Source organism: Phialemonium atrogriseum (assembly GCF_030411735.1).
Source record: "Phialemonium atrogriseum strain 8032-3 unplaced genomic scaffold QBC33scaffold_16, whole genome shotgun sequence".
NCBI lineage: Eukaryota > Fungi > Ascomycota > Sordariomycetes > Cephalothecales > Cephalothecaceae > Phialemonium > Phialemonium atrogriseum.
Genome location: NW_026848153.1, coordinates 747,164 through 766,777, shown reverse-complemented (window position 1 = coordinate 766,777; position 19,614 = coordinate 747,164). Strand labels below are relative to the sequence as shown.

The window sequence follows — 19,614 nt, the reverse complement described above, 5'->3', positions numbered from 1 at the left end:
TGGCTGATTGGTCACAGTTTCTGCATATTGTGCAGACATCACTGGCAGCGGCGACCATGGTTGGTCCTGATCGCCTTGGAACCCAACCCTCCTTCAATCGTCGTTCCTGACTGCGAATTTCCGACCCAGCAACCGTGCTTGTGCTTCTCCAAAAGAGACGCGTCGTGAAACATGTCGGCCAGGAGCTTCCTTCAACTGCTGGCTGGAGCTTGCTTCATCGCAGGCGCGGCCGGGGAGGGCGCTGGAGATGACTTCTCCAATAATCTGTTTTCGGACCTAGCACCGTACGTGTCACATTTTGCGTATCTTGCGGGGAAAGCTCTTTTGCTAACGATGGCCCCCAAATAGCATCCTTTCGTTGTTTGGCGAGAGGGTCACGATGCAGTTTATGAGCCAGAGCATGGGGTGGGCCGACAACGTCATCCTGGCAATGGTGCCCTTGGGCATCATCACGGCCATCGTCAGCGCTATTAGAGTCGGAGGTCCTACATGGCTCAAGGCCATCATCGGGAGGGCGAGGGAGAGTCGCGCTATTGTTGAATCCGAGTTGATGTCGTCCACCTCGAACGAAGTGTGCGAGCTCTGGAATGGTCAGCAGATTGTCAGAGTCATGGGCGAGGGTGAAATTCGGGAGTTCGTCATCCTCGTCTCTGATGAGTCGGACGAAACTACTCTTGACGAAAGGAGACCTGACACCCCAGCCTCAACGGCAGTCACAGTCGTGACGGATGCAACCCCGACTGTAGGGTCGGAGAGCCAGGACACCACCCATAGTTCAGCTGAGGGCAGTGAGCATTTAGACGGCACACAAAGTGCTAGTGAAAGCACTGAGGGTTCCGACGACGCGCAAAGTACCAGCGAAAACGCCGAGCATTCTAATAGCACGCAAAGTGTCAGTGAGACCACTGAGAATTCTGATGGCACACGGAGTGCGAGTGAAAAGCCTGGGGATTCGGACAACGACACAGCGGTAAATCTCGAGTTTATGGAACTGAGAGATGACGAGAAGAAAAAGCACCTCGCTGAGTACCGTAAGCGACCACTGACCATGGCAATCTGTTTCTGAAACCCGCAAGCTTACCTTACCGTTCCTCGCCCCATCGTCGCGGTTCCGTCACCAAATACCGTGTCCCCGCCGTCTTCCAGTTTCGTAACGAACTCAGCCGCCAGATATTGAAAAGGTTACGCCAGCCGGGGAATCGCACGCAAGCTTTGAACAGTCGCAAAACAAGGCCCACGATTCGAAATCCTCAAAACGTCCAGTTGCGGTCGTCCGTGACACAGTTGTCCACACCCCAAATATCTCACTAAACATTCGCAATAGAGCAACTAGCCGAGAGACCTACGTGGTTGCCGCATGTGGGACGATTCTTCAGATTTCCCTGCTCCTCGACAGCGGACTGACGGCAACATATCTCAGCGACAGCAACCTACTCCAAGAGAGCGCGCCGGCCAGTTACGCCTTTCCTTGCATCGCAGCGGGTACCTTGATGCTGGTATGCGGTATGTTGATTTGCGGCCATGTTGTGGAAGCAGCACATCAGAAAGGAGATACCGTCCAGCAGCTGGGAAAGAGGCTCGAGTTGCCTGGCTGCAAAGATCAGGGACTGTCAACGATCAGTCTTTTGAGTCGTTTGCAGTTTTCCCAACCAAGGCTCAACTTGTGATAACAACGTCGCAGAGGGTAATACAGGGGCGAAGCTCGACGTCTTTTGGGATCAGGAGATTGGCATTCTTCCGAGAACCAACCATGGAGATGGCAACTCTGGTTGCTACGGTAACCAGTCTTTGTGGCTTCGTCGTCCAGTTTGTGGGACTACGTGGGATGAACTGGACTGTGTCTGTTGCTCAACTTGCTGCGACTATTCTCATGGCGGTCCTCAGATCCTTGGTTCGTCGCAACCTCGCAGAAAGCCCGAACTCCCAACCACTTCCCCTTGGCCACGAACTGGACTGGTTGGCAATGACTCTTGGCAACCCTTCGAATGCTCCCTGGCTTCATCCTGACAAGTACGGCGGGGATGAGGAGAAGCGTGATAAATACAGCAGACCCTGGGCGGACCACGACGGCTGGGATTATGGTATCAAACCTCTCGAGAACCCCAGGAAACCCGCACCGGATTACAAGACTGCCGCTCGCCACTCAAGGGCCCACCGGGCGATGTTGATAAGACGAGATCTTGGTGCACTGGCAAGGTGGCGAGGGCATACGTCCGCAGAGGCCGTTGCTCTGGCCCGTGCGATCGAGATAGTCATGGACTCCCTGGTAGGCCCTGATCGTGGCACCGGTATCCTTACTTGGCATCTTACCTCGATGAGTTGTGATGTTCAAGAACCCATCGTGTTCCGTGTGGTCCGGGAATCCCGGTCGCGGGGATTATGGAAGGCTTCCCCTGACGAGATCGAAGCTGCCCTTTCGCTGTGGTTATACTCTGTTTGCCAAAGGGAGAACCGCCAAGAAGAGAATGCGTACAACCCGAGAATACGGCTCAGAGATACTACTCGGTCACGAAACCAGGGAGCACCGGGCAAAAGAAACCTCAGAATTATGGGCTCGATCGATGCGAGAAGCCTGGAACGAGACCTCGGCTGGTGGTTGCCTGACGACAGCTATACCAACGTACTTGAGCTCTCTCCCGAGCAAAGAAAATCGCGGGATATTGACTATGTTGTCGATGATGCCCCCCTGAGGTCGAGACGCATCGCCTAGCTGGTTTTGCACAGAACGCTATCGACAATCCGCCCACGGACATGGACATATGACTGTTCTGGACCCGGCGCCAGGTAGGTTACATAAAACACGACATAGACAAGGAATCAACTCTGGCGGTGGTTTCACAGGGTGACTTGAAGACATTGTATCTTCACCACATGTTCTCCGCCTTCATGTGGGCAGCGGCAGCGGTAATAGCCGAGAGTATAGTTGTATCGGGGGCTATCTTCGGAGAAGCAGAAATACGGACATTCCTTGAGCGCAAGGGGCCACACCCACATGCTTCCTGGGAAACGGATACATTTCGCAACGAAAAGCTCTCGACCTTGGTCCGAGACATTGAAGGTGCTGGACTTGGTTGCGTTACCGACATCTATTTTGGGATCATCCCGCCGTTGAGCGCGTGGAATCTGCAGCCGCCTGTTCACGCCATTCTCAAACGCGGGCAGGAACTTGGGCATCAGTTTGAGCAGCAAGGCAATTGGAAGAAGGCCGGCTCTACTTTCGTGCGGTTATTGAGGAGGACCGCCTTGTTTCCACGGGACAACAGCTCCGACATCGCATCCGAGGCCACGTCGCTCGTGATGGAATTCCAAAGGGCGCTTACTGCGACAGCCGTGTTGTGGGAGGGCCAGCTCTTCGACGACATGGAAATATCGGAGCTTATCATGTTTAAAAAATGGGTCACGGCTGGGGCGTCAAGGTACAATGACCCTGCCATCTTCCCCCGTCTGATGGGCTTGTACGAACGGCAAGGTCGCGCCTGGAAATGCGATCTGGTGGCACACGCTGAGAGCTACCCTGGTGTAAACCCTCCCGAATTCGGCTTTAGCGCGCTTCACGAGGCTGCTTGTAATGACGACATTGATGAGGACGAAACTCGGCGCATGTCATACCCTAGCCCCAAGGAGGGCATCGATGCGCAGGACTTTCTAGGCTGGACGGCGTTACACTACGCAGTTGCTCGAGGTTCCCACGACGCGTTCCACTCCTTGCTTAAACTCCGAGCCGATGTCAACACCCAAGACGTCCGGAGGCGAACACCGCTACACGACGCACACCGCCAGGACGACGAGCAGGCTGTCCGAGAGCTCCTACGAGCCGGAGCAGACATCAACGCCAGGGATACGGACGGCATGACGCCGCTCCACGATGCGGCCATGCACGGCTCGAGAAAAGTGGTGGCCGCGCTCATCGAAGCCGGCGCCGACATGAATATCACGGACAACGGAGGGAGGACTCCCTTGGCCTGGGCTGTATACAAGGGACATGGCGACCTCGCCAGGGAGTACTTCTGGGACGCCACCAACAAAAAACAGCGGGACAAGAACGGCAGGACGCCGCTGCATCTGGCTGCCATGGCAGAAGGCGTGATCCAAGACTTTGGGGCGCTCTTTAGCTTTCTCACGCCCGCCATCGACAAGGAGGTGAAAGACAGGAGAGGTTTCACGCCGCTCCATCTTGCCGCTGCCAAAGGGCATCTGGCAGCCGTCCAGTGGCTCCTATGGAAAGGGGCTAACATGGAGGCGAGGGATGAGGATGGGCATACGCCACTGGACCTCGCTGAGTTGAGGAAGGAGAGGAGTGAAGAAGAGGGGAAGGGGACGGCTGATGATGAAAGCGACGAAGAATGGGAATGGGAGCCGGGAACTGAGGAAGAGTGGCTGGACGAAAGTAGCGAGGAAGGAGAGGACGCCAGCTTCTACAAGATGCAGCTAGACCCTGCTACGATCAGGGGACTCGAAGGTGTCATCCAGGCGCTGATGGCGATCTAATGCTTGGTACAATGAAATCCAATTTTCTCAATCGGTGGCAACCCTTGATAATAATGGGGATCGTTGACGTCAGGCTGTCGCTCACATATTCCAGGTGCATCCAAACACCCAAAGCCCTGATTCTAAGACCATAAATAATCTTTACGAAACCTGAATTAATCAAATAAATCCAATGGCATCATTCATCGCTAAACACTTCTAGACATCATTGTACTGACCCTGTCCCCCCATCCCAGCTGTCAATACCTCCTTATCCAACCACCACCCCTTTCGAACAATCACCATCAACATGGGGCTCGATCTCACCGGCCGCTGCGTTTGCAATAAATTGCAGTACTCTGCCCACCTAGAATCCACCGACGACGCTCGAACCAGTATATGCCACTGTTCCAGCTGTCGAAGGGCATTCGGGACCAATTACGGCTTGACCACGAAGGTATGCGAGAGCTCTAGCACATTACAGGTGACAATGACAGTAGCCAGATAGGAAAGAATCTCGCGACCTTTCCCCCCGTTTGCCCTGCTATTAGATGCTAGTATTGAGCTTGCCGACTACGCTAACCTCGGCCTCTAGGTTCCTCTCAGCGGATTTAAGTACGAGAAGGGGGATCCCAAGCTATTCACGCAGGCGAATGGCGTCATCCGGGAATTCTGCGACACCTGTGGAACATTCATCTGCGAATATGGGGTCCGTGAACTCGAGATCTAGAGGGATTACTACCTCTCTATCCATTGGCCTCGACTAACGCGTGTCATTCCAGGAAGCTGCAGCCGACAAGGCCCGCTATATTCTCTGGGGCACCTTCAATGAGCCCGACAAGGTCCCTCCCAAGGGAGAGTTCTTCTGCGTGAACAGGGCGGAGTGGATGCCGGAAATCCCGGGTAGGATGAGCCTCGGTGGTCATGGTGTTATGGGTTATTTTGCGCTAATTAACTCGGCCAGATCTATTCCATAAACAACTGATCATGGAGTAGCAACACTCGGGCGCCGTAGTTGCTCGCAAATGCCATCGGTAATGGATGCTGAAGCTGAAGCTGTATGAATTGATGGTTCAACTATTAATTACCGATCCTCCCTGTTTCCACTCAATCCTGAGCCGGGTGTGCTCGATTGAGGATGATCTTTACTCGTTTTTTAAGTCAAGGGCAACGCTCTCACGCTCCTTTCATCTCAAATGATGTCTCGGATGGTAAGATCCCACGTAGAACTGAACCCAAGACTAACCCTAACCCTATCTGGACAAGCTAAGCTTTATTGAAACCCCCACGCCAAGCATTGTGGAGATTTCGGCGTGGGGGCTTAGCTGCCAACGGGCGGCTCCATCGTCTCACCCACATCCCAGTTGACGACCCCACACATCTCGCTTTCCCGCAGCCCTTCTCGACACTGGATTGCGCATAGTGCCGCTGCTGTGTTGCTGTCGGAGACATCGCGCATCTCATCTCTCTTCTTGGCGCCCATGGCCTGAGCGCTTGAGCTGTGGCTCCTTGATTACGCCCCGCCCTCTATCGCGCTCATTCCTGCTAGGGAGGATGAGCGCGTTCTTCTATGGCCACCCAACAGTCACCGAACGGCGGCAGCAGTAGCGGCGGCGCATACAAACGTGCGAGTCGCAAGGGCGCGCCACGAAAGTTTAGCTGCGAGTATCCCGGCTGCGACAAGATCTATTCGCGAGCTGAGCATCTCCAACGACACCAGCTGAATCGTAGGGAACCGGCAGCTTCAATGCATTGCCCCAGACGCCGTGCGGTCGCGCTGACATGTTCCTCTAGACACTCCCAAGGAAATATTCAAATGCGATGTGCCTGGTTGTGAACTGAAGTTTGTGCGCGCTGACCTTCTCGCGCGCCACAAGAAACGTCACTCTTCCTCATACATGCCGAGGAACCGACTTCCCAGCTTCGGCTCTTCCAAGGACGGTTGCGACCCTGGACTGCGGAGCGCGGCGCCCGTCTCCTCCCCCGATGGGGTTGAGCCGCGGGTGCCCCTGCCTGTTCCTCGTGATGCTGCTATCCTTCTGACACCAGACTCCACCACCAATCCCGTGGCCTCTCTCCCAGGCTCAGGCCCCTCGAGGATTCCTCTGCCATCGGGCTGGCCGGCTGCCCTCCCTGACCTGGCAGCCGTCAACATGATTGCGCCGGCAAAGGCCAGTTACTATCACCGCGAGCCACACACATTATCGGGCCCGCCCCCCGTCATCGCGTTTGGTGGCAGTCCTTACCCAACTAACCAATCCAACTTCGCCACCTGGCTGTTCGACCCCCAGGGTCTCTACAGGGACTTCAGTGCAACTCACATGCCCTTCCTCGAGGGCGGCCTCGAGTCGACGCTCAACAGCAACATCCACTATGACTACGAGTCGCTGACCAGTGGCCGGTCTCAGCTGGAGACGCCGCCCCGGCTGGCCGAGAGCGACGAGCTCATTAGCGAATTCCGCCGCAAGGAGATCATCCGGTGGTTCCAGACCTTCCGCCGGAGGCAGCCGAAGTGGGAGCCCCTCATCGCCAACCTGACCCACGAGAGCGGCGACGACCTGCCGGCCCTGCACCTGGAAATGATGCACGATTGCCTGCACGAGTTCTGGGAGTCTGTGTCACCGCGCCTGCCAATTGTCCACCAGCCCACCTTCCCGTGCAATCGGTGCTCCGTCTTCCTGCTCATGATCATGCTCGCCCTCGGCGCCGCCTCACTCCGAGGCCGAGACTCGACCCGCAACCTCTCCGACTACGGCAACTTTGCCGATTTCATCATCGACTGCGTCCGGTGGGAGATACTGGTCCAGGAGGAGGCCTCCCCGCCCGTCAGCCTCTGGGTTGCCCAGTCCCTGCTCCTCCTCGAGTTCTACGAGAAGATGTACTCGTCTCGACGACTGCACGAGCGGGCACACATCTACCACACGCCGACGCTCACGCTCCTTCGCCGGGGCAGCCCGCTCATCGGCCGGTCCGGGAGCGAGTCGCCGCCCGAGGAGCACGCCTCGACCGACAGCCTCAACGCCGTCGGGGTCGATTCGCGGACGGCCTGGACCCGCTGGGCGGACACGGAGGCGATGCACCGCGTCGTGTTTGCCGCCTTCATGATGGATATCCTGCACGCCGCCATGTTCGGGCACGCCGCCGACATGGCCCCCCACGAGATCCGCCTCCCTCTGCCCTGCGACGACAACCTCTGGACCGCGCAGACGCCCGAGGCCGCCAGGCAGCTCGAGTCGAACCTGCGCATGTACGGCATCAGATCCGTGTCCTTCCTCGACGGGCTTAAGAAAGCGCTGCACGGGAAGGAGGTATCGACGCTTTCCTTTGGCCGCATGATCATCATGTCGGGACTCCTCAGCGTGGGCTGGCACCTCAGCCACCGGGAGACACACCTTAGGTGGCTCAACCTGACGACGCCGTCGACAGAAACCCGGGACAACTGGAAACAGCTCCTCCTCCGGGCCTTTGACAACTGGAAGGAGAGCTTCGACGCCGCCCAGGGCAGCACAGGTAGCCCCAGCCACGGCGCGGCGGCAGGCACCGCCGACGACGGGCGAGCGGCCTCGTCGTCGCCGTCGTTCAACGGGCCGATCCAGAGCGCCGCGGTGTTATACCACCTCGCGCACATCAGCCTACACGTCGACATCGTCGACTGCCAGGTCTACGCGGGCGCCAAGCGGCTCCTCGGGCGGCGCGTCTCGACGCGGGACCTCGCCAACGTCGCGTCGCGCATGGAGGCGTGGGCTCGCCTGCCCTCGACCCGCCACGCCGTCCTGCATGCCTTCAAGCTCCTCCACCGCGTGCTCGTCGACCCGCGCCGGAACCAGCTGCTTGTCCAACACCAGCAGCACCTGCATCAGCACCAGCACCAACACCAGTACCACCACCCCCACCAACATCAACACCATCACGGCCACCACCTGCATCACCAGCACCAGCACCAGCAGCAACACCACCCGTGGCCCACCGAGCCAGACCCCCACCGCCCCTGGATCGTCTACTACGCAGCCCTCTGCATCTGGTCCTTCGTCATGGCCCTCCGGAAGTCCCCCCCTCCCCACGTCACCGGTGCCCGCGGTGCAGCAGCCCACCACCCGTCCACCGCCGCCGCCGGAGGAGGAGGTGTCGCGGCGTACCTGTCGGCGGTGGCCGGGCTGTCGGAGCTGGGCGAGCCCGTCGCGGCCACGCTGGCGGACGGCCTGGCGGAGCTGCTGGACGCGCTGCGCGGGGTGCTCGCGGGCGCGCACTGGGAGCTGCTGCAGGAGGCGAGGGAGCGGTTGGGGGTGTGTAGGGATATGCTTGTGGGAGGGGAGGGTTGATGGGGGGGAACAGGAAATGGGTGGTTTTGCCGAAGACTATGATGTTAGCAACGCCAGCCTAAATGTCGGGCTTGACTGGATGATTAGAGTCCATGCCAGTCCGTTTAGCTAAGCTTCAAGGCACCTACATCGATTTGACATTAAAGGTGTTGGGGTGGCGTTCTGGAGGACTTGGAGATCTTTAGTCATGAAGGTTCCCAATATTTAAGCATATTCACCTCTCTGCTTGGGGCATTAGGGGCTACGTAAACTAGCGACAGAACGGTACCGCGCTCGCATTACTGGCCTGGTCCACTGGCAGCCGCTGCGGTGACCTTTTTCGGGGCTTCAAGTTTGATGACTCGCCCCATCTTGACATAATGGGCCATGATGCTGCGCAGCAAAACCGCCTTAGCAAAGTGGACCTGCCCCTCATCATCCACGACTTGGATGCGCTTATTAGCCTCCTTCTCCAGCTTAGCCGCATCCTTCCCCTCTATCTTCCCGGTGACGTCGAGGTCGCCGAACACCTAGCGAGAAGACGGGAGTTATTAGTAAAGCGTCATTATTTCAGGAAGTTGAACTGCAAATTTCCCGACTTACCAGAAGTGAACTTCGCTGCCGAGTCATCATCACGGTGAGCCGCTCATTGTCTGTCGTAAACCCGGGCCCCGATTTCTGGGTGGTGCCCATGACCACCACAGCGATCTGGCCCTCCCGTCCCTGGAAAGAGTCGACAGTGGCCGCCAGCTGCATCGTGTGCAGGATCGGGTATTCTTTCCGAACCATGGTATTGATGCATTCGACGTTCATCTTGTACGGTGAGATGGACACGACGACTTTGCTGGGGTCCACGCCCGACTTCTCGACGAAGTCGCTGATGAAGTCTAGGGCCAGGCGGGCTTGATCGGGGTTCTTCTTGGACCGGGTGACAGGGTCAACAAGGGTATATGTACCTTTGCAGTTGACGAAGACTGGTGCGAGGGTATCAGGCGGAGACGGCTTCAGGCTGGGGTACCTCTCGGTCAGGTACGCCTCCAGTCTAACCCCATTTGCATGGTGGTGGCGACTAATATCGCACTCCGGACCGTATCTCAGTGGGAGATTGCTGTAGATGAGGCGGTGGATCATGTCAAACTGACCCTTCGCCATGCGAAGCTGGGTCCGGAGCCGGTAGACTGGAAAGCCGCTTTCCTTTAAGAACCCTAGGACTGACTTTTTGGCGTCCAGTCCATTGCGGTTCAGCGAGTTATTATGCTCGTCCATGTCAAGGAGGGCCATTACGGCCGGCTGAAGTTGCTTCTAATCGCCAGCCTGGAGAATTGGGAGAAGGGTATTGCCCCAGACCGCATAAGCATCCGGACGCCCCATATTTCCAGCCTCGTCGATGGCAATTCCCTGCGCGGTCTCTCTGTGCCAGCGAAAGTATGGCTGGTCCTCTTGGCTAACGGCGGCCGGGACAGTGAAGAGCCCATCCGCTTCAGCAACAATGTCTTCTAGCAGCGCGCGGATCTTGTTGTCGTGCACGCCCTTGGTGCTCACGTACTCTGCCCAGTCAATCTTGCCTGTGGCAACGTCACAGAGGGGAGCCAACTCCTCAGCGTTGTCTATCTTTTCACGCAGCGAAAGGAGGGATGGCTTGTCGCCTGGACCGAGACTGGTCTCGATACCCTTGTGGCGGAGCACGACCAACAGCCAGAACGTAGGCGAGAAGGGCAGCTTCCAATGCGACTTCTTCCACCGTCCATGAGGGGCCGCGTTGTTGGGGTTGTCAGGGAACTGGAGTAAGTGCTTGAAAGCCGCGATCTCGTGCTCGATCCTGTATCCCCGGACAATGAGGCGGCGATGGAGAGGGACGTGGGTGGGGTCGACCTGCTGCATAGTCTCGTTATAACGACTTGTGACCCGTGCATCGACCTCAGCGACGCGCGCGGCGAAGTTGTCGACGGCGCCGTGGCTGGGTGCCGATCCGAAGACCTTGCCGATCCTTGGGTTGGCCATCATGCCGACGACGCCGGCCGGATGGCGGTCGTCTTGCCATAGTTGCAGTGGAGTCAGATTAGTTCTAATATCGAGTCAAGCCGGAGGTGTTTGCACTTACCCGGCAGGCACTGTGATGAGCCCAACCCCAAGTGGTCTCTCGCTCATATACGCCTTGAACCGGGCGCGGTCATCCACGAGGGCCTCCTCCAATAGGGATTCGAGATAGGCCGCGTTTTTGGTGTCAAAGAGACTGACTGAAGGAATTGGTCTCGTCTTGCGGACTTCTTTCACCTGCTCGCCGCCGTCGTCGATATTGACAGCGTTAAGGGCGGTAGTGATCTCGATGACGGCCTCACGGTGGGGTCTGCAGCTCGGCCAGAAGCCCGTGCCTCTCATCAGGTCACGCTGGAGCCGCATCATGTGTTCGACGTCCGCGCGAAGGTCGACCGGGGTGAGAGCAGCATCCTGTCGGTCACGGCAGCCGACAGGGTTGAACGGCTCTGCGCCAGGCAGAAGCAGGCAGGTGGCCTTGACTTTGCGTTCAGCCTCGTGGAGTCCCGCGTCGAAGTCTAGGGCCGCGTAGTTCTAATACTCGTCTGCTGACTTCTTGGCTTGGAGGGCGGCGCTACGGCTGTCGTGTCTTGACGTCGAAGACGCTACCGAGGGGTCGTCGCACAAAGAGGACTAGTTCATTGTCGGCGACGGGATGCTCAGCGAGGGCTGGCACACCCTTCGGATTGTCCACGAGCTTAGCCTGCCAATTTACCGGCGACGGGTCCTCTTTATCCTTGAAGAGGCGGAGGAAGAGCGAGTCACACTTGCTTAGGCGGCGCCAGGAGATTTCGAACTCCGAATAGAATGTCGGATTCAGAGACACGATGGTGTAGAAAGTGGACATCTGGTCCACGGCGCCGTGGCCCGTCGTAACAAAATATGCGGAGAAGTTCCTGTTACGGATTGTCTCGGCGTCCTGTTCCAACCAGAAGGTATCTTGGACGACTAGAAAGGTCAGTGTCGCGGTCAGTGTCGCAGGGCGTTTAAGCAGGAGGATGTCACATACCAGACTGCGTCAGGCAGGCAACATGCTCGTTGTCATTGATAAAACGAGAAGCAGGTGCAAATTGGTGGCCCTTAGTTTTCAACAGCATGGTCTTGTATCGCGCCATGTCCCAGGAATGCTCGGTCCCATAGGGATAGGAGAACGGGTCGCCAAGCGCCATGGGGTCCCATGCAAAATCGACGCTGTCAGCCGTTAAGCCAACCACAAAAGCAAAATGCCGCTGCTGCAAGATATCCAACAGGGTAACTTTGTCGATGATGGCCTCGTCTTTGTTGATCCACCCCTCGCTAGGGTGGCCCGGATTGGTGAACGGCATGCCAAACCCCTCGACAGTCACCTCCGCGTCGGCGTGGACATCAACAATCAGGATAGTGAGGTTCTTGCTAGCCTGAACGGCAGAAGGGAGGTAGTTCCTGACTGTCATATCCGCGGATGAGCGGCTGAACTGGCCGCGGGGGAACTTGACCGTAATCCGGTAGAGGTCGGTTGGGACCATCCTCTGATTTCTCCGGTCGAACGTGTGGCAGACTCCAAAGCCTCTCTTCAAGGTCAAGCTGGTCGCCAAGAGGGAAGTCCAGCGTGAAACCCAGCCAAGGATCACTAGACGTAACGTCAGCAAACGATACTTACACTAGATGCCAAGATGTGCAACTAACGTGTCGGGCGACAGGGACGTAACGAGAGACACGACGATCTGGTTGGTGATCTCGTTTGGGACTGTAACAAGAGTTAGCAAATGCTACATTTGGGCACCAAAGGAGATGTGAGGCGTGACTTAGGAGCTAACACTCATTCTTATTGCTCCCGTGCATCATCTCACGGCTTCCAACGGAGGAAAAACAACTCACATCCAAGTTTCTTGCCGCCGATAGCTGGACCTTGGCGACCGCCATGCAGCAAGACGCATTCTTTTGACCAGATGCTCCGTTGGGTAAACTTGCCTGCGGGAGCCCCGTCGTTGGGTTGCTTACCGGGCTCGCTGGGTTGCTTTCCAGCGCCTTTCTTAGGTCCAGGCTGAGGCATGGCGAGTGACGGAATCTGGATGCAAGTCAGAATACATGAGGGTCGCGATAGGATACTGTACATACAATGGTATGGCACGGAGCTAAGATACCAGTCGTTGTTGAGAGGGGTAAAGGTGCTCGACGAGCAAAAAACCGGGCGCTACACAAACCGGGTCAATGACAAAGAAGATGGCAGAAGCCAAGACGACGCCGAGAGAAGTCTTCGGTATCGGGAGATACGCTCGTTTAGGACGAGCAAAAACCGGGCGCGTTAGCGAACCGGTTCGATCCCGAAGACAACAACAGCAGGACGATAGGCCGTATCTAATAACTAAAGTGAGAGGCAGTGTCTAAGATACAAGCTCTTAGGCTGCCTTACCCACGCAAGAATGGGGATAAACACCTAAAAGTCGGAGGGGATCGGAACTGCAAGCAGTTACCTATCGCACGAAGTTTGGTGTTGTTGAGGATGAAGCGATTCTCGCGAGCAGGAGGCAAAATAAAGTTTTGACCAAAGGCATCAATTTGTGTGCGTCACGTGGATCCGTGGCAGGGCTTTCGTTGCAAGTTACCTACCTAGGTACCTAGGTACCTAGCAACATCCTGGATGGCACCTCCCGGCCCGGCGCCCTGTTTCTAATGATGAGCATACCCTGCCCCTACTCTTCCGCTATTCCAGCTAACTTGCCACCTTCCAAAGCTAGGTCTTGCGTGGGTGTTCCTCCTTGACAAAGCAAGTTGCATGTCAGCCTCATTCTCGTCGGCCTCGGAAGATGCATCGCAATGGTGTGTAACCCCCCAACCTAGCCCCGAGAACAATAACTAAAGAACTGATACTGACCTTGACAATCCAGGTCCTAATCTAGACCAACTTAGCTAGCGGCGACGGCAAGTACTATGCCATCGTTAGGGCCATCAACTTGCTCCTGCAGATAGTCTTCTTTGCACCCCTCGCAGTCGTCTTCATTTGCATTATCAGCCACAACACCAACCCTAGCAACCCCGCCAACGCCGCCTCCTACACCCTTGTCGCCACCAGCATGGCTGCCTTCCTCAGCATCCCCCTTGGCACCGCTGCCATTACACGCTTCTCCCTCCACGCACTCGCCGGCCTAGCCTGGTATTACCGCGTCTTCCTCCCCGCGACGACCCTCTGGTTGCTCGTAGGCCTGCTCTACACACCCTTGAGGATTTGGTTCCTGTTGCCTCTCCCCCGGGGATGGACGAGCTTCCTCCTCTCTGCGGCCGATGATACCCAGGCATACCACGGCCACCAGCGAATTTTTGCTCGACTACAGATCCTCGCCTTCACAGTGTTTGCGCTCCCGGCCTCGCATATATATATATATATGCGTCGAGCATCCGGCAAGGGTGCGGTCGGAGGATGCAGTATTGTTCCACCCCTCTCCCAGGGGAAGATATCCGGACTACGACGACGATTATAATGAGGGACGACGATTCGAGTCACAACGGGGGCAACTTGTGGCCATGGTCGACAGGGTCGTGGGAACGGGTCGTGGGATTTATTGCGTTTTTGGGGGGGCGAGGGCCTGTAGCGCCTGAAAAGGGAGGATTGGATATGGGATGGATATGGGATGGATATGGGATGGATAAAAAGAGGTAAGCCACTTTCTGTTAGCGAGGTTGTATTAACGAGCATAAGGCTAGGAACATGAACCAGGTAGCATTGTCTTTTGGTAATAGAGTCTCGTTTTGAAATAGGGTTACCCGATAATTGCTGCACAAAGGAGATCAACTTCTTTCTCACCAGAACCAATGCCTTGCTAGGCAACTAACTTGTAACTGACCCTGCCATTGCGTCTAGGCTTTTGTCTGTATCTCCACTCCAGCTTCACCATCTTGTTGGCTTCTGCTAAGCGTCTCTGTCCATCTCTCCCCTACAGCCGGGACTTACGTGCCCGACGAAATATTAGCTTTAGCACCAATCCCTGGCCTGTCCCCTGACGATCAGATACCTCCATATCGCCCGGAACATCTCGGCTAGGCTGCGGCGTCAGCGCACTTGTTCATAGGCGCGAGCAAGCACGCACGTATAACCCGCCCGTCTCGCTACATGTCGTTGCCTGGGGCCGGTCATGCTAATCCTCGGAGCAGTCTAGGACAAGCGTCACGCTTCCCGTAGCGTTGAAGGTGATGCTGCCAAGCCCCTCTTTATCAGGGAAACTTTATATGCCAGCGGCTTCACACGGTCGAGACCTACGGGTGGGCAGCGTCGGTGTCGTGCCAGGTCCAGGTCTGGTTGACGACGAGGAGATCGGTGGTGTTGCCATAACTGCAGGGGGTCTCCACCGCCTCGTCGGATCCCGGACTCCCTGGACCACTGTCGACCCAAAAGCACTGGGCGGTGCCCCAGCTGAAACATAGCATCGTGTATCGGTTTGCGTTGTTTCGCAGCCGGAAGTTGAGGCTGTCGGCGTTGTCGGGATCCGAGAGGTTGGAAACTAGCCTGAGAGGGACCAAGACGAGTTAAGGGACGCATCAGTGCAGGGAGGGTCGGTTGATCCTGATCCTTGGCCACGGCAAGAGTCAAGAACCAGAAAACAAATACGGCTAGCATGAATCGACATTCATCTAGTTTGCGATGGCTTTTCTTCCCTGCTAGCCACTCTCCCTTCCAAGAAGGCAACATGACGGATTCCTCCCTCGCGTCTCCTCACCTCCCCGCAACCAATTTAGTCGGGGCTAATAACGCTGCCGGATATACAGGTTGAACAAACTAGATATTAGGAAGTATTGTATACTAATACGTATTATTATCTCGTCTAAAGAAACGAAAGCGCCTTGTTTAGTCGCCCTGACGACATACTCGAGCCAGTGTGGACTGTCCTACACGTGGGAATGGACATCACACACCAAAACGGATCATTTGTAGAATGGACAGGGTGTGCGCCAAGCGCCCATTAACTTCATAAGTCTATCATCTCCAGCCATCCACTCACACAGCCTCAACTCCGGTCAGCATCCCCAGCAGCATCAGCATCCCCAGCAACATGCTCCTCCCCGTCCTCCAAACTAACCTCCGCCGCCGCCTCACCCAGCCCTTCCTCGTTCCCGCCCTCGATCATGCCCGACTGCTCCAGAAAGTAGTCCACGATGTCGAACTTCTCGCCGAAGCTGGCCAGGTCCAGGGGCACGTAGTTCTTGTCGTTGGCGAGGGCGGGCGACGCGCCGTCCCCCATCAGCAGCTTCACTGTCTCCAGGTGGCCGCCGAGCGCGGCCCAGTGCAGGCCCGTGTTGCCGTACTCGTTCGGCGCGTCCAGGAACGCCTGTTTCTCCTCCTTTGGCCGGGAGGCGAATTGTTCGAGGAGCAGTTTGACAATGTCTGGGGTCTCGGGGTTAGCTTTTTTGTCCCCACCACGACATCTCATCCCCCCCACCCATGGAAGCACGGAATGTGAGAGAGCAGAGTAAACCCCTCCACCACCCCTCAAGGCTTCCTTCCATCTCCCCGTCTACAACATGAGATCTCATACCTAGATGCCCGTTCCCAGTCGCCATATGCAAGCAGGTGGATTTCCCTCCGTCCTTGGCGGCCACGATGATCTCCGCCGCCGACACCTTCTCCCGCTCCGCGAGAGCCGAGACGAAGGTCTGCAGCTCGTCCTTCTCGCCCGCCCGCGCAAGATAGATCAGGTCGTCGACCTCATCCTCGCTCATCTGCGGCAGAGCCATTGTGTTGCTTCTTTTTTTGACAGGTGTCTACTATCAAAGACTTAGGTAAGTTCGTCCCGCGAGCCGGTAAAATTTTCGTTCAAAAGGCCCAAACAGTGTGTATGTGAATGCCGTACTGTGTTATGTTCGACGACTACTTCGGCTTGGGAACTTGCGATATGTGAGACAAAAGATGCCAGGCCAGTCCAGTGCCTGCACTCAAAGTCCTACAATACCCTCCGCCTTTTTGTGGGCGACTCTTCCAAGCTAAATTCGGCTTCCTCCTCCTCCTCCTCCTCCTCCTCCTTGGCCGCCTCCTCCTCCTCCTTGGCTTCCTCCGCATCATTCTTGGCTTCCCCCTGATTCTCCCGCTCGGCAGGCGGGACTATTTCCCAGCCAGCGTCAATAAGAGGGTCGAACGCATCGGCATAGATAAGGAAGTCGTTGGCTTTCTTGGCAGTCTTCGACTGTAAGTCTGCAAAGTGCATCATGGCGCAGACTTCACCACGCTCCAAGACTTGTTTTTGAGTATCTTTCTGCCTCTTTCCATCTTTGCACCTCAGAAGAACAGTACCGCAGACGCTATCTCGGATGTGTGGTTCTTTGGTCATTACCGGAGCGTTCGTAGTAAATACCCCTTGCTTAGCTCTGATGTAGGCGACAGTATGGGGGGGTGCTAGGTGCTCCGCACCTGCCGGACTGTAGAGGTGGGGGTGTGGCCTGCCGGCCCTTCGTTCGAACACCGCTCGCTGTCCAAATCCTTTCAGGAATTGCTGGCCTGTGACAAAAGAATCGATCACATAGACGTCTCGCATACTCTGGAATTTGCTGTGGACCAATGTCTTGGCTATTGCGTTTGTTTCCATGAACGTATTCTCGAAAACAATGCCATTGTCCAACTGTGCCAGAGCAATATCAGTGTCGCCGACTCGCTCCGTCACGATGCCAACGGGTGTACCAGGGTTGCCGTTCACCATGCCTTGTACAACTTGGAAGAGTCTTCGGGACTCAGCGTCTCTTCCGCCGAATATTCCTGGATATGTCTTCGCATGATCTTCCCAGTTGTGAAAGGAGCAGGTAAGCCGTTGTTGTTGACCCTTACTGACAAGTACGCCGGCCGAAATTGAAGAGTAAACTTGACCGTTTTTCGCAATGGAGTTTATCATGGCACCCGGATAGAACTTGCCTGTAATTAAAGAGAAGATATTGTCAGCATTATGGAAAAGGGTAAGGACTATGTTTGGCTAGCTTGAACTTACCATCTGCTTGTACATAGTCGGTCTCATCAGCTACAAGGGTGTCCAACCTTGCTGGTTTTGGCTTCACAGCCAGAGCTCGTCTTGGGGTATTTGGCAGTGGACCGTTATGGAATGTCAGATGGACTGCGGCTCTTTCGATGTCCATGGGAAGGGTTTGAATCCGTTTCGCGAAGTCCTCATCGCTTGTCTTTGGTAGTTCCACAACCAGTCCGTCCCACATCATAGATATGGCTTCGCAGTCGGGAAACACATAGTTGGCCAGATAAAGTAGAACCTCATCAGGCACGGCTTGATGTTGATGAAGTTTGTCGCGTATGGCTGGGTCAATTTGGATAGGTTCTCCCCAGCCCAACTCGCCGATATGCGGATCGAATCGCACTTCATCCTCTGTTTTCCAAATGGCAATACAGCCGGCGATAGAAAAGGGACGTTTATCATCGGGAGGGAGCTCCCCCTCGCATCCAAGAACGAGGAAATGATCACAGTACAGAATCTCCACAACATTGTAGTGATGATTCAAGTATCTCTTCAGGGCGTTGTTGTATTCAGTCGAGATATTGGCCGTTGATAGGGATCCGTCAGGACCCCAGAAAGAGAATTCTTCGAAGTCAAGGGCCGCATTGGAGAGAATAGACTCCTGAATAGGAGTCACAGGATTGTCGAGCGTCATGGACTTGCGGCGTGCAGGGAGGACAACAGCCTTGGGAGTCTTGACTGGCGAATAGGAAACCCTAGTTCGTCTTCTCTTAACAGGAGTGAGAAGAGAGTCTCTGGCAACAGATTGGGTCGCAATGCAAGTTGGACCGGAAGTGGAGGCCATGGTGTAATGTTTGGGGGGACCCTACGCAATATATAGGTGAGCAAATTGTCAATGCTCCACAAGGTTTGGGCCCAACAAACTTAAGATGGGCCGGTGGCAAAGTTAATCCTCTTTCCTGCGATGACGAGCAGTAGTACCGCGCACTATTGTGAGACGGCAGAGGGGACTTTGCTTGGACTCGTCGTTCGGTCGACGTGGAGGGACAGTAAGGCAGCGGCGAGCAACCAATCACCCAGCCACAGGGTCCTCCGAGATCACTGGGTTACTACCCACAACTACGTCCGAAGACGAGTGTAGGTGAAGTACCGGGCGCGATTGCGGACCGGCCCAGAGACCTCAGATTTCCACTAAAGTAGGGGATGGTGCAGCAAGCGGCGGCACACGAACTGTAGACGGTAGAGAGCACGGCGAAACGTCGATCTTGAGGAGACGGGCGGAAAATCAAGACTCGGGAGGCAGTGGAGGGCAGTAAAAAAAGACGGCAAACGAGGGGATAGACGCTTGCTGGTGACAGCTTTGATGAAGCTGTTGGAAGTTCTAGGATAAATTCTCCGTATCTTGGTACCTTGTAGGATACCTAGGTACCTAGGTACCTACCTAAATCTAGGTACCTACCTACCTAACCTACCCGTACCTAGGTACCTAATAAGGTACACAACTACCTAAGGTCGGGTTACCTACACCTAGGTACCCAGGGACAGTGGGTGGCAAAAGTTTGAATCCAACTCAATGTAGGTAGCTAAGCCCCAAGCTAGCCGTCGCTTAGTAACCCACTTAGTATCTTGTATGAGCTCTGCTAGGTATACAAAGTTTTCCGTTAAATATACAAACATTTGTATATCTACAACTCAATTTGGCCTAGCGCGGTACATTGAGTTGGATTCAGACTGGCCATTCACTGTGAGTATATGTTTATCTCGGCACGACCCCGCAACGTGCCGCAAGGATTACAGTGGAGACCGCCGTCAGGACCCGCCCTGGAGTAGGGAGTCAGGGGGTGAAGCGCTTTCTGCAGAGAGCACAGTTATCCATCTGGCCTGGAAGCTTGAAG

At 55.8% G+C, this 19,614-nt stretch overlaps 8 protein-coding genes across 8 annotated transcripts; 4 read left to right on the top strand and 4 right to left on the bottom strand.

The window, feature by feature from the left end:
• The first annotated feature begins 112 nt into the window (after positions 1–112).
• On the top strand, positions 113–4,544 carry QBC33DRAFT_611985 (uncharacterized protein). Its single transcript, XM_060432467.1, has 6 exons — positions 113–284; positions 349–1,026; positions 1,077–1,128; positions 1,164–1,507; positions 1,537–2,671; positions 2,785–4,544. Exons 1-6 carry the CDS (start codon positions 172–174, stop codon positions 4,486–4,488), a joined length of 4,026 nt encoding a protein of 1,341 aa, XP_060282542.1. The 5' UTR covers positions 113–171; the 3' UTR covers positions 4,489–4,544.
• Positions 4,545–4,777: 233 nt separating this feature from the next.
• QBC33DRAFT_560230 (DUF636-domain-containing protein) lies at positions 4,778–5,463 on the top strand (the record flags this gene model as incomplete). The annotated part of the gene is made up of 4 exons (XM_060430043.1): positions 4,778–4,924; positions 5,063–5,176; positions 5,250–5,370; positions 5,432–5,463. 4 exons carry the CDS (start codon positions 4,778–4,780, stop codon positions 5,461–5,463), a joined length of 414 nt encoding a protein of 137 aa, XP_060282541.1.
• Positions 5,464–5,719: 256 nt separating this feature from the next.
• QBC33DRAFT_116954 (fungal-specific transcription factor domain-containing protein) lies at positions 5,720–9,061 on the top strand. Its single transcript, XM_060421947.1, has 2 exons — positions 5,720–6,194; positions 6,262–9,061. The coding sequence occupies exons 1-2, from the start codon at positions 6,038–6,040 to the stop codon at positions 8,784–8,786; spliced, it is 2,682 nt and encodes an 893-aa protein (XP_060282540.1). The 5' UTR covers positions 5,720–6,037; the 3' UTR covers positions 8,787–9,061.
• Positions 9,062–9,064: 3 nt separating this feature from the next.
• QBC33DRAFT_516222 (DNA helicase) lies at positions 9,065–12,831 on the bottom strand (the record flags this gene model as incomplete). The annotated part of the gene is made up of 9 exons (XM_060426136.1): positions 9,065–9,295; positions 9,369–9,980; positions 10,113–10,830; positions 10,867–11,317; positions 11,478–11,747; positions 11,809–12,362; positions 12,465–12,525; positions 12,657–12,680; positions 12,780–12,831. 9 exons carry the CDS (start codon positions 12,829–12,831, stop codon positions 9,065–9,067), a joined length of 2,973 nt encoding a protein of 990 aa, XP_060282539.1.
• Positions 12,832–13,595: 764 nt separating this feature from the next.
• QBC33DRAFT_560226 (uncharacterized protein) lies at positions 13,596–14,257 on the top strand (the record flags this gene model as incomplete). The annotated part of the gene is made up of 2 exons (XM_060430042.1): positions 13,596–13,598; positions 13,679–14,257. The coding sequence occupies 2 exons, from the start codon at positions 13,596–13,598 to the stop codon at positions 14,255–14,257; spliced, it is 582 nt and encodes a 193-aa protein (XP_060282538.1).
• A 654-nt stretch (positions 14,258–14,911) lies between these two features.
• QBC33DRAFT_560225 (uncharacterized protein) lies at positions 14,912–15,200 on the bottom strand (the record flags this gene model as incomplete). Its single annotated transcript, XM_060430041.1, has 2 exons — positions 14,912–14,969; positions 15,034–15,200. 2 exons carry the CDS (start codon positions 15,198–15,200, stop codon positions 14,912–14,914), a joined length of 225 nt encoding a protein of 74 aa, XP_060282537.1.
• A 379-nt stretch (positions 15,201–15,579) lies between these two features.
• On the bottom strand, positions 15,580–16,566 carry QBC33DRAFT_542507 (ankyrin). Its single transcript, XM_060428280.1, has 2 exons — positions 16,307–16,566; positions 15,580–16,155 (listed from the first exon to the last, which is right to left on the bottom strand). The coding sequence occupies exons 1-2, from the start codon at positions 16,503–16,505 to the stop codon at positions 15,779–15,781; spliced, it is 576 nt and encodes a 191-aa protein (XP_060282536.1). The 5' UTR covers positions 16,506–16,566; the 3' UTR covers positions 15,580–15,778.
• Positions 16,567–16,608: 42 nt separating this feature from the next.
• QBC33DRAFT_116863 (uncharacterized protein) lies at positions 16,609–18,725 on the bottom strand. The gene is made up of 3 exons (XM_060421946.1): positions 18,644–18,725; positions 17,744–18,584; positions 16,609–17,670 (listed from the first exon to the last, which is right to left on the bottom strand). Exons 2-3 carry the CDS (start codon positions 18,561–18,563, stop codon positions 16,712–16,714), a joined length of 1,779 nt encoding a protein of 592 aa, XP_060282535.1. The 5' UTR covers positions 18,564–18,584; positions 18,644–18,725; the 3' UTR covers positions 16,609–16,711.
• Positions 18,726–19,614: the final 889 nt, after the last annotated feature.

Bases quoted from the DNA above. Each gene is read 5' to 3' on its own strand.
- QBC33DRAFT_542507 (XM_060428280.1), bottom strand. From the start codon at position 16,505: ATGGCTCTGCCGCAGATGAGCGAGGATGAGGTCGACGACCTGATCTAT. The intron at 16,156-16,306 runs GTATGAGATCTC...CCGAGACCCCAG, and splicing joins GACTGGGAACGGGCATCTAG to ACATTGTCAAACTGCTCCTC.
- QBC33DRAFT_116863 (XM_060421946.1), bottom strand. From the start codon at position 18,563: ATGGCCTCCACTTCCGGTCCAACTTGCATTGCGACCCAATCTGTTGCC. The intron at 17,671-17,743 runs GTAAGTTCAAGC...CTTTAATTACAG, and splicing joins CGACTATGTACAAGCAGATG to GCAAGTTCTATCCGGGTGCC.
- QBC33DRAFT_116954 (XM_060421947.1), top strand. From the start codon at position 6,038: ATGGCCACCCAACAGTCACCGAACGGCGGCAGCAGTAGCGGCGGCGCA. The intron at 6,195-6,261 runs GTAGGGAACCGG...ATGTTCCTCTAG, and splicing joins CCAACGACACCAGCTGAATC to ACACTCCCAAGGAAATATTC.
- QBC33DRAFT_611985 (XM_060432467.1), top strand. From the start codon at position 172: ATGTCGGCCAGGAGCTTCCTTCAACTGCTGGCTGGAGCTTGCTTCATC. The intron at 1,027-1,076 runs GTACCGTAAGCG...GAAACCCGCAAG, and splicing joins AAGAAAAAGCACCTCGCTGA to CTTACCTTACCGTTCCTCGC. The intron at 1,508-1,536 runs GTTGATTTGCGG...TTGTGGAAGCAG, and splicing joins TTGATGCTGGTATGCGGTAT to CACATCAGAAAGGAGATACC.